We start from the raw sequence: 11,407 nt of genomic DNA on the forward strand, positions 1-11,407 counted from the left end.
CAGGCATCCCCTGCATCCTGACATTCCCATGTCTTCGCCCAGATGCTGCCAAGAAAGGAACTCTGAGCAGTACAAGGAGGAGAACCCACCGCCAAAACTCTCCATCGGTTTGGCAGAAGGAAATCTCTTTCCTGACCCCAAAGACAGGGATCAGTTTAGCCCCCAGGCTATGAGCAGCTCCACAGTTGAAAGGAACCTTCCTACCAGGTCTGGAAGACGACAGGGAGCAGCAGGCGCCCCACCTCGCTTTCCACCCCAAAAATATCAAGCAAGCAGAGGCCAAGACAGGTGACGCTTCCTTAGGGCTGCTGCAGGCAACACCATCCCTGGTAAAAGCCTCTCCCTTCCCAGCAAGGCACTAAAAGTCACCAAGGGGAAGAACCTGGGCTTCAAAAAAGCGAGGCATTCTCCACCTACCCAGCAAGGGGACGTACTCCCACCTCTTCTTGGTAAGACCCACGCCAAAGATGCTAGAAGCAGGGGAAACGACAAGACAAGTCAATGATCTGGTGAGAAGCCAGGGGACCTAGAGGAGCAGCCTGGCGTGGCAGGGAAGGAGGTGCTCCTCGGGTACTGGCTTTTGTCGGAGGATGTCGGAGTGGGAGACGGACCCGGAGTAACGATGGAGTCTCAATATGAGTATGATCGTTCTCCCTTTATTCAAGTTTTCACAGAGTATATATAGACAGGCAATAAGAGCACGCGCTAGCGGCAGCTATATGATTGGCTTACAGTCTCTGTTCACGCGCTGTCCATGCAGTTCATTCACAGATCAGGTTGGTTACAAGAATTCACATAGTAAATTGCTTAGTCATTAGCACAACATGTTTTCTACCTTCTCAGTCCCCGTTTTTCCCATGTACTAATTCCATCTTCTACCACCTGTTTTGCTCTTAATCTAATCTCTCATAGTAGGGAGGCTGGCTCATGTGATCATTTTCTCTCAGACACATTCCTACAATACCCCCTTTTTCTTCTTGAGCCAGCCAGACCTTATGCATGGCATTTTCTATCATGTCAGTCACTTTGCGGAGAACACACAAGGCTACCATAATCAATAATAATATAACCAACAGTAGCATGAGCCCTTGTTTTAGTAAGTCTGATAACCATCCCGTTATACCTCATGAGTTTGACCAATCATCGAAACCATTTTTGACCACTTTTAATTTGGACATGTTATCCTTGTTGTGACGCTCTTAGCAGGTTATATACTAAACACAATTAAAAACAGAATCAAAAAGAACCCTGCTAAGGCAATAAATACCCAGATTCCTAAATTTAGCCCAGAAAGCCAATTTCTTTGGATTTACCCACGAGAAATCCTTTTGTAATATTTCAAATACATTGCGGTTGCTGACAGCACAAGCGACCCTGGAAAAACAATCGTGGTAACATTTCGATCATCATAGTTACTGGTTTTGAAAAGGTATGTGGCAAAAATACCCACTCTAACGCAGTCAGGCTCTTTGCGAGTGCATCATCCCACTGTCCTATCAGGGCATAAAGTTGAAATTCTTGTAGGAAGGTGTTCAGTGCGTCTTGCAGCAGTAGTAGACTATATCTTATCTTGCAACATACTGTAATGCCTTCAGAGCTGTTGGGGTTAATGAACATAGAACTTGGGGGGGGGGGGGGGCGGGGGCAGACACAGTACTTCAGGGCATCCCCTGTACCTTCAAAGTGCGCTCATGTCTCTCTCCCCCTCTCTGACCTGAGACAGCCTCCTTCTATCCTGCACTGGATTGACTGGAGAAGTCCAGGCTAGAGTCGCTGCATGCATGGCCAGTGCACGCAGCGAGTCCCACCAGACTCTCCTGCGCTGGATCGAGTAGAAAAGTACAGGCCAGAGTCGCTGCACGCGTGGCCAGCGTATGCAGCGAGTCTCACCAAACTCATGATCCAGCTTTGCTGACAGCGGCTGTCTGATACGTGACTACATTGTTGTAATCCCTTCTTGTTATCTTCTTCTGTGAAGGTCAGGTTCTCATGGATACACACATAGTTTTTACAGCAACATATTCTACAACTCGTACAAGGGTACGATGCAAAGCAGCATTTACAGCTGATCATATAATGCTTATTAAACACGGCAAACAGCATACTAAACATAATAGACAAATTCCTTCCACACAGGCGATGAGTATAATTTGCTTCAACCAACCCCACCCCCAAGTCCATCCAGCAAAAAGATTTTCAAAAGTGGTCTCCACAAGTTGCTGGTTCGGTCGGTGCAGTTCCTGCAACTGGACATGGATGGATTTGGAGTGGTCACTTAGATTCATACAATACAGTCCTTTAAAATCTTGACAACCATGTCTGTGAGCTGAAAGCAAAAAATCAGTAGCTGTTCTGTTTTGCAACATCGCATATCGAATACTATCTACATCTAGCAATAACTCAGAAATAGCGGTACTAGTAGCATTGTTAAACTTATCCTTGGCAGCAAGAGAGTCCTTGTTATCACGAATCCTTGGCAGCAAAAGAGTCCTTGTTAGCAAGAGCGCATGCGGACTCCCTGTTCTTGCTGGTACTGTGCTTTGATCTTCTTCCACAACAGGCCAAGATTCTCAAGCAGCTAGATAAGGTGTCTGTGAGTCCTTTACAGGCTTATGTCATCCAAATGTTTTTCTTGCAAGCACCCGAGACTGAATAACAATTGGTGTGATATCTGTGTTTTCCAGCACCCAGGTGTGAGTCCCTTGCATGTATTTACAGTCCTCCTCGCCGATTTTCCGTTGCTTTCCCATATTCCACCCCCTTGCTCAAGAGACCGCTTCTGCTGGGTTCATTTTAGTCTCGCAGGGTATAACACAGAGCAATCTACTAAGGCATGCAATAACATAGACACATATAGGAAAAAACCAAAAACATATCTCTGTGGTACTACTTTGAATCAGGTGTCCTATTTCTCTTTTTCTGATGCTTTCTCGTAATGCTTATGGCATACTTTTGTGCTAACGTGGCACATTTCCCATCTAATTGTTCCTGTTTGGTTTCTTTTTTTTTTTTTTTCCTCTTTTTTTTTCTTTTTTTTTCCTCTTTTTTTTATTATTTTTCTTTTTTCTTTTTTTTTCTTTTCTCTTTTTTCTTTTTTTTTCTTTTTTTCTTTTTTTTCATCACTTACGACTGACATAAAAGTCTGCCTTTGCAACAAGAGCTCAGTTTCTCATTTTTCCTTAAGTTTCTCATTTTCATACAGAGCATCCTATAGATTTTGGCTCAACTCCTTTTCCCAATCAACCATGACCTTATAGACAAACAACAAAGAACCAGTGATACGCCCTGCACGGGCGAGCCGTTCCCGAGAGTGTAAACGTGTCGGCTCATGAAAACTCCCCCAATATTTCAGGACTTCCATCAGTTCTACAGCCCATCCTGGTATATCTACCTGGGGCGCGCTCGCCTTACGTTTAAACACTATGTATATACAAACTTCTTCACTTTACGGAGTGTCAGCCCTAGATGCATACGAGAACAGTACCACACTGGGCAGAACGCCTGCTCAAGTGGAGTCACCTAACGACACTGCACACAACAAAAGCAAACAGTAGCACACATGCTGATCAGCAGGTATAAGCCGGCGCCCACACACACTTACACAGCAGACATACAAAACCAGCACTTTTATCTCAGGGAGACGACTGGGGAGGGGAGGGGGTGAGGCGGGCAATGTCAGGAGCAAACAGCTCCGGCTCTGTCCTTCTCTGCTGACATTCTGCCTCCTCCATCGGCCTCAGGTGGAGCAGAGGGGATCAGCAGGGGATTGTCCCAGACCTTCGGACCTGGCCTGTTCGATCCCCCTCCCGTGGGTTGTAACGCTGCAAAAGCCCCGGCTGCCGTGGCTCGCTCCGCCTTCATATCTTGTAAGGTCGATAACACCAACCACCATGTCGTCGCTAACGGTGATGCCTCTTTGTCTCCTTTACTTATCACTTCCCACAGTTTTTTTCCAACAGCCTCCCATATTTCTGGTTTAAAAGTTCTCTGGGGCTCTGGTGCGAATCTGTTCTCTCTGCACCAGGTTAACAACCTTCGGAGCATACGCTCATCGTATTTCACCCCTCTCTTAGAGAGGATATGCAGGAGAAGTCTTAATATAGCCCCTTCTTCTTTTGTTACTTGTTGTCCCATCTCCTGCCCCAGCTTAATCAGTTTGAGCAACAGTTTCGCTGGTGTTTCAATCCCTCTCTTAGAGAGGATCCCAGCGAGTAGCGTGGCCGCAGCTTCTGTTTCCATAGCTGTGCCTGGGAGGTGAGGAGCGACCTCACGCCGTTGTCTGCTCCCGCTGATGCGCCCAAGCAGCACGTCTCCCAGCCGAAGTTTCCCACTCCCCTCCTCTAGCTGCTTACCGCAGTCTCGGAGAACTCAGTCGCGCTGAACCATCCTCTGCTACCAGATGTCGGAGGATGTCGGAGTGGGAGACGGACCTGGAGTAACGATGGAATCTCAATATGAGTATGATCGTTCTCCCTTTATTCAAGTTTTCACAGAGTATATATAGACAGGCAATAAGAGCACGCGCTAGCGGCAGCTATATGATTGGCTTACAGTCTCTGTTCACGCGCTGTCCATGCAGTTCATTCACAGATCAGGTTGGTTACAAGAATTCACATAGTAAATTGCTTAGTCATTAGCACAACATGTTTTCTACCTTCTCAGTCCCCGTTTTTCCCATGTACTAATTCCATCTTCTACCACCTGTTTTGCTCTTAATCTAATCTCTCATAGTAGGGAGGCTGGCTCACGTGATCATTTTCTCTCAAACACATTCCTACAGGCTTTTCTTTGGAGCAGGCTGTTATCCCCTGCACGCTTTCCCAGCCAAAGTTCAAGCTAACACACTACCACAGCTTCAAGCGTTTCTTTACGGCGACAGTGGGACAGAAGAAGATATCAAGAGTCCATCCCCAGAGGCCAAACCCAGAGAAATTGGAGAAGACAAGTGAAAGAAGCCAGGGCGTGCTGTTGGCTAAAAGACAGCTTTACCACGTTGGCCAGGAACACGAAGTGTCTTTGAAAGGAGGACTTGGTCCCTGAAGGGGTTGGGATGCCAAGCAACTGGCACCTTTGGCTCAAGTCTTCCCACAGTTTCAAAGAGACAGCAATGATAACCTTCAAACCACCCTCTGAAGGGAAGGTCAAATCCTGTCCCAGAAGAAGAGCTGAGATTTCTGCAGGAAGACCTGAGGAAGAGTGTCCCGATGGTCCACGTTTCCCCATGGGGACCAGACATGCCCAAAGCTTCCTGCTCAGAGCAGCTGGGACAAAAATCTCCTTGCGTCAGCATTCCCAGGGCACGTGGTGGAGCAAGCCCCGCACGGAAAGCACAGCCCAAAGCCCTTTAGACCGAGCCCACAAGGCCAGGTTGTGTCTACCAAGACAGACAAACCTTCCCCATCCCTGTGGTTTCACTCCTGCTCTCTCAGCAGCTGGAGACAGCAGCGGAGAGGGGCAAAAAGCCTGCCGCGCCAGGGCTTCCCACTGTCTCAGAGGACACTCACCTCTCCTCGGTGACCCCCACGTATTGATAGACAGGGCCAGGCTGGCTGAGGACTTTCATCTCTCTCTCCAGCAGCTCCTTGAAGTAGGAAGTGGGCAGCCGGGAGGCGGCGTAGGTCACTGCATCACAGGACACCAGCCCAGGGTAGTGCACCATCATCCGGGCAGCCAAGTTCACCTTCTGGCCAAGGACCGCCAAAGAGAGAGGGCACGCGTTACAGAGAGAGAGCACGCATTGGTGTGGCCTGCGCCACCAGCCCCGCGGCACCCTTCCAGGCCAATACCTGTGTATTCGTGTCTCAGCGGGTGGCCAGTGACTCCGCAGAACATCGTCCCTCTGGTAACTGCCACAGACATTGTCCTGGCACACAGAGAAACAGCAGGGCTTGAGCAGCGCCCCAGGTGCAGTCCTGCCCGCCTGGCTTCATCCCTTCCCTCACCTCCCCTCGGTGCCAGCCTGGGCCACCAGCTGTCCTGCCCTGCCAGCGTGGGTCTCGGGGACGTGGAGAGCTCAGGGGTGCAACATCTGCAGGTTGCAAGGGACAAGGGGCAGAGGCAGAGCACGTGCAGGGCCACAGCCCTCTCGTGAACAAAGAGAGAGAGAAGAAGGCGCCCGCCATGTCACCGCCTGGAGATGACAGCCACTTGGGATCAGGTGGCTGGGCCCCATCCCCATTCATGGGCCAGTGGTCCAGAAGGGCCTGCCTCTAGCCACAGGGGCCTCTGGCCCTCACGAGGGCTCTTCCCAGCGCAGTGGCCAGCAGAGCGTGCTTGGAGGGACTCCATCTGGCTGCCGTGGGCTGAGCCCAGGGGTTGCCTGCCACCTTCTCAGGGCACTGCCTCCTTCCTGCCAGGGACACGGGAGGGCAAACTAGAAGGCACATCTCTTTCTGGGAAGCCCCCTTGCGCCGTCCCAGGCAGCACGCACCCCGCCAACCCCCACCGCACACTCACTCTATTTCCTCGAGCATGGTGAAGCACGAGTTGAAGATCTCCAGAGCGCTCTGCAAGGCGTGAAGGCTCTCGCAGGGCAGCTTGTTTGCAGGGAGTCCCAGCACGCAGAGGAACATGCAGCCCTGCCCAGGACAGATGTGGAACGCGTTGCTACAGCGCCTAAGAGGGAGTCTCTCCATCGCGCTCACTGCCCACCCTCTGGTGCTGGGGGAGGTGACCGTTCCCCCTCGCTCACTTTATCACACAGGAGGACTTTGTTGATGTGACCCTCGTGAGGAGAGAGGATTTCTAGCATCACCCCGCTGGCCTCCTTGAGGATGGTGCTGAGATGCAGCTGGACAAAGATGCAGGTGACTGGCCGTAGCTCAGAGAGGAGGTCCATGGGCAGTCCTGCATCGAGCTGGAAGACAAGAGCATGACGGCTTCACCAGCCTGCTCTCCCGGGCTCTTACTGCCCACACCGGTACCGAGGGAGAGCAGGCGTGCTGGCGATAGCGGGCACTAGCAGAGAAAGGGACAAATCCTCTTCTCAGTGCAAAGGGCGGGCAGGCCGCCCAGCCTGCAGCAGCCAGATGCCGAGTCAGAACACAAATGACAAAGGAGAGAAGGCTGCTCCATTAACACGCCATCTGGGGACCCGTACGGACATGAGGGGAGACCCTCAGGGATGCTCCAGGGACTTCAGGGGAATCTCCCCTTTATCCCACCGTCGTGTGCACAGCACATCCAGAACCATAGCCACGCAAAAGACAGAGAGACAGGAGTCGTCCTCCCGCCACCCATGTCTCTCTGAGGACAACGCAGACAATGGTGCAGCACCAGTGCCCCTGGGCTCAGTTCCCCCCCCCAACGTTGTTGTCTCAGGGTGCAGTTTCTTTGATTGGTCTGTTCCCGTGAGAACTCCATCTCTGCAGGGCACCACTTCTTCTGCCCTCCAAAAATGCAGTCCCCACAGCGGTGGCCTTGCTGTACCTTCCCGAGAGCAGCGACTGGTATGTACTTCCTAAGCACATCCTCGGCATTCAGGTCACTGGGCAAGGGAAGAGCAGGTCTCATGGCACCTGAGGAGAGAAAATGCAGGTGGTCACTGGGCAGACGGGACTACGAGCTGTTGCAAAGCAGGGCCTGGCCCTGGAATCGAAGGAGAAAGAGTCTTCTGCGCTTGCTCACGTTGCCACCTCCAGATGCTGAGGGCAGAGCTCTCCCCTGGAAGGAGGAGGCGGCAGCAGCCACCGCCCTGGGAGGCCCAACAGCATGAGTGCTAACGGACAGAGGGAAGAGGGAGGAGGTGGTTCCTCTCTGGCCCCTGAAGCAGCAAAGCCCCACCTTTCGGGACAATCACAGAGCAAGGGGAAGTGGGCACTCACCTTCCCTTTTTGAGCGGTGGCTCACTGGGTCTTGTACAAGCTTGTGTAAAGGCGTCTTGGCATTTGGACCAAGGCATCGGATCCATGCCCGTCACCTGAAGACACACAGAATGAAAGCACTGCCACTGGCCTCCCCAGGAGTCCCAGGGGAAAGAGCCTGCCCTCCACCATCACTGCCCAGAGAAGGGGAGAAGGAGCCCACCTGGCTGGATGGGACAGCAGTGCTTCCTCAGAAGCACCGGAGCTGGGCAGCCGTTCTCCAAGCATGCCCATCTCCAAGCAACCACAGCTCCATGGCCCACAGAGGACATTGCTGCTGGGGCTCAAACCCTCCCAGTGCCTCCCGACCCCTCAAAGCAAGCAAGCCCAGACCATGGTCACCCCTGAGATGGGAGGACAAGAGCTTCGGCTGCCTGCCCGCTTTCCCACCTACAACTCTCTCCACATTCATCCCCTCAGCCTTCCGACACCTCCCTCCTTCATGGCCAGGCCCAGGCCCTCAGAATGGCTCTCGAGGCCATCCCATCCACCTGCCTGCACAGGTCTTGCGCCTGCAAGACGCTTGGTCCTCAGCCGGTGCTTCTCACAGAGCTCCCAGCAGGCTGCCGAGAGGACAACTTCACCTGCACCCGCAACCTGTTCGGCGTCACGAACTTCAGCCAGGCACGGGCCAAAAATGCAGAAGTGTTGCCAGAAAATCAGGAGGCTCATGGGCCCTGCAGAGATCCCTGGGGAGAGGGAGAAGCAGAACTGACACAGGGAACATTTGGAACTCTACAGCCCCCAGCATCTCGGCTGCTCAGAAGCTCATCTGAAGCCCAGCGGGGAGACGGGCATTACGGAGGGGCAGAGCATCCTCCCTCCTCCTCGGGGAGATGCTGACATGAGTCCCTGAAATGGGCGTCTAGAAATAGACAAACCAAGTCGACATTGAGAATGTGTTGAGAATGCTGGGCGTCATCCCCAGCTGCCTGCCCCAGAAGCCCAGCAAACCAGAAGCACCCTGTGACACGGAAGAGTGCCACGCATCTGCGTCTGGCACAGCGCCCGTACCTATCTTCAGCTGGACCTTCTGCCCTACATCCGTGTCACGCCTTCCGTACTTCTTCTGGATCTGTCGGCTACAGTGCAGCACCAGGCTGATGGTCCTGGCCACCTCCTGGGCTGGTGTTCTCCACAGCACCAGCACAGCGTCTCCTGGGGAAAGGGAGGGAAGGTAAAGGCTCAGTCGAGACCTGACTCTCCCCGACCTACGCTCAGCAGCAGGGACAGCAGAAACCAGCCGCCGTGCGGAGGAAGATGGGCTTGTGGGAGGCCATCATCCTGGAGGACCATGTCCTGGGCACCGGGACACCTCTCCTCTCCTGGGCAAGCCACAGCAGCAGCCGGCCAGCAGCGGTGGCACCCCCTGCCCCGAGCGCTCCTCTGCAGCTGCAGCACTGCAGAGAGGGCACTGCCAGAGGGGTGCGTGTGTGGCCAAAGAGCTGGCTCAAGGCACTGCGCAGAGCCTCTTGAGAAGGAGAGCACAGCAAATGGCCGCCACAGGAGTTAAATGCTGCAGCTCAGTGCCCAAGGTCATCGTCGTCCCACGAACCTACCAGCAAACTTCAAGATGTCTCCTCCAAAAATCAGGAACTCTGCGGACAGAGGGAAGAAGAGTCATGTGGACACCTTCTTCCAGAAGCCACAGAGAAAGGCCCTCTGCCTGGGGAGGAGCACCGGGGCAAGGGTGCACCGTGGGGGACAGCTCAGGAAAGCACCGCTCCGGCCTCTCTCCCAGGCTCACGGTGACCACACTCAGCGTTTGATCCGCTGTTTCGTGCCTACTTGGGAAATCTCTGCAGTTCGTTTAGCAGTCAAAGGTGGTAAATAGGGAAAAAAAAACCACCAAGATATCCAACTAATAACCAAGAAGCACTTAATCAACCCCAAACTTTGGAGATATTTAGTCTCCAAACCGGATGCAGCACATTGCTCGGTAAGACGATCTTCCCCGAAACATAATCTTGGCAGTGACTCCCCAGAGAATGATCTCTTAACGGCGCGAGGTTTGTTTAGGCGGACTCTTGATCTCCCTTTTCCCTCCCACGGCTGACGAGACGCTCATTATTTCCACTCACACCAGTTATTTCCGATGGAGCGAGCGGTTCCCCTTTGGATTATCGCTGACCCGGGCACGAGCCCGGCCCAGAAGCCAAGCGAAAGGCTCCATCTCACATTATTAAACATCCCAAGACTTGAGCTCCTGAAATGATTTCTCAACCTTTGGCGCTGGATTAATCAATTAATGGTTTTCAGAGCGCTCTGGATGTAAGCACTTTTGAAGTGCTGTTATTGGAGAATCTAGAGCTGTCGGCACTAATAAAAAGCACGGACTTCATTCCTTGCGTTCCTCTACACTTCTCACTTTAGTATTAATAAAAACACCTTTTTTTATAACGCTTCTCTTGGAGGGCTCCGGCCCTCAAACGACTAAATATCCACACAAAAACAAGCGCAAAACTCCTCGCCAGCTTTTCTCCACTGGCAGTAAATTTGCCTTTTCTGCGGCTTTGATGGGGAGGATCTGTAGCATCCCTGAACTCACAAAGGTGTCTCGCCCCAGGCGTGCGACTACCTGACCAGCGAGCGGAATCAGCCGTGCAGGATTTTCTTGCCGTGCCGCAGAAGATGACCCTGAGAAAAGACGAGCAGAGAAATGAGCCTGGTTGTCACACCCAGCCAAGGGCGGTGAGCCGGGGGACCCCCACCCCACCTCTGCCCCCTCGGGAGCAGGGCCGGCACGGACCCTCCATGCAGAAAGAGGGGGCCTGGCGCGGATTTCATCTCGAGCCCTCTTCCTCAGCCCAAAGTCACACAACTCCCTCTCTTTCTCAGCCCCAAAACCAGCCATGACAGCCCCTTTGCCAGCCCTGGCAGCAGGAGTCCCGCTCTCAGGGTCGGGCCACAAACCGGCTCCCCCTCTCTGCTTCCTTCACCCCTCTGCAGCCCCCCTGGGCGACGTTGAGGGACCGCAGCCACCCCACAGCCCGACACCCCCAGGGCCCCACCGACACTTTGCGGGGAGCGCTGGCGAACAGTGGAGGGCCCGGCCCCGCGTCCCTCTGGGGCGGCACCAGCACGGCCCGGGCACCGCTTTCTTACCACCCTGACGGGCTTCATTCCTCCGGCATCTCCAGCACCGCACCCCAAACCCCCCAGGATCAAGGGACCCCGCGGGGAGCTGTGACCAGCCACCCCCCTCCCACCCGTCAATGCCCCCCCTCAACCCTCCCATTCCCCCAGCCCCACTCAGGGCCCTCCTGCACCCCCCATCATCCCTCGGGGCCGCCCACTCCCCTCTGCGCAGTCCAGCTGCCTCACCATGTGCTTGCAGCGGCCCCATGGGCCCGGCCCGACCCACCACCCGCCCGCCGGGCCCCGCTTTCCGCCAGGACCACCGCACTCCCATTTCCAGCCGCCTGCCATTTCCCCCAGGCCAGCTCGCCCACGGCGGGCGCCCATTGGCCGCTGCCGCCCCACCACCCACCCCCTCCTCCTTGGGCAGTGCCGCTCCATTGGCCCGCTCCAGCCGTCAATCCTTG

General features: G+C 54.0%; 2 protein-coding genes across 2 annotated transcripts; both read right to left on the minus strand.

The window, feature by feature from the left end:
• Positions 1–2,579: 2,579 nt before the first annotated feature.
• On the minus strand, positions 2,580–7,474 carry LOC141737059 (adenylate cyclase type 10-like). The gene is made up of 6 exons (XM_074571672.1): positions 7,429–7,474; positions 6,692–6,846; positions 6,457–6,578; positions 5,787–5,863; positions 5,505–5,683; positions 2,580–4,430 (listed from the first exon to the last, which is right to left on the minus strand). Exons 2-5 carry the CDS (start codon positions 6,836–6,838, stop codon positions 5,628–5,630), a joined length of 402 nt encoding a protein of 133 aa, XP_074427773.1. The 5' UTR covers positions 6,839–6,846; positions 7,429–7,474; the 3' UTR covers positions 2,580–4,430; positions 5,505–5,627.
• A 796-nt stretch (positions 7,475–8,270) lies between these two features.
• On the minus strand, positions 8,271–11,381 carry LOC141737054 (adenylate cyclase type 10-like). The gene is made up of 6 exons (XM_074571667.1): positions 11,346–11,381; positions 11,187–11,284; positions 10,441–10,499; positions 9,422–9,460; positions 8,877–9,020; positions 8,271–8,551 (listed from the first exon to the last, which is right to left on the minus strand). Exons 1-6 carry the CDS (start codon positions 11,379–11,381, stop codon positions 8,271–8,273), a joined length of 657 nt encoding a protein of 218 aa, XP_074427768.1.
• Positions 11,382–11,407: the final 26 nt, after the last annotated feature.

Source organism: Larus michahellis, unplaced genomic scaffold (genome assembly GCF_964199755.1).
Source record: "Larus michahellis unplaced genomic scaffold, bLarMic1.1 SCAFFOLD_159, whole genome shotgun sequence".
NCBI classification, from domain to species: Eukaryota; Metazoa; Chordata; class Aves; order Charadriiformes; family Laridae; genus Larus; species Larus michahellis.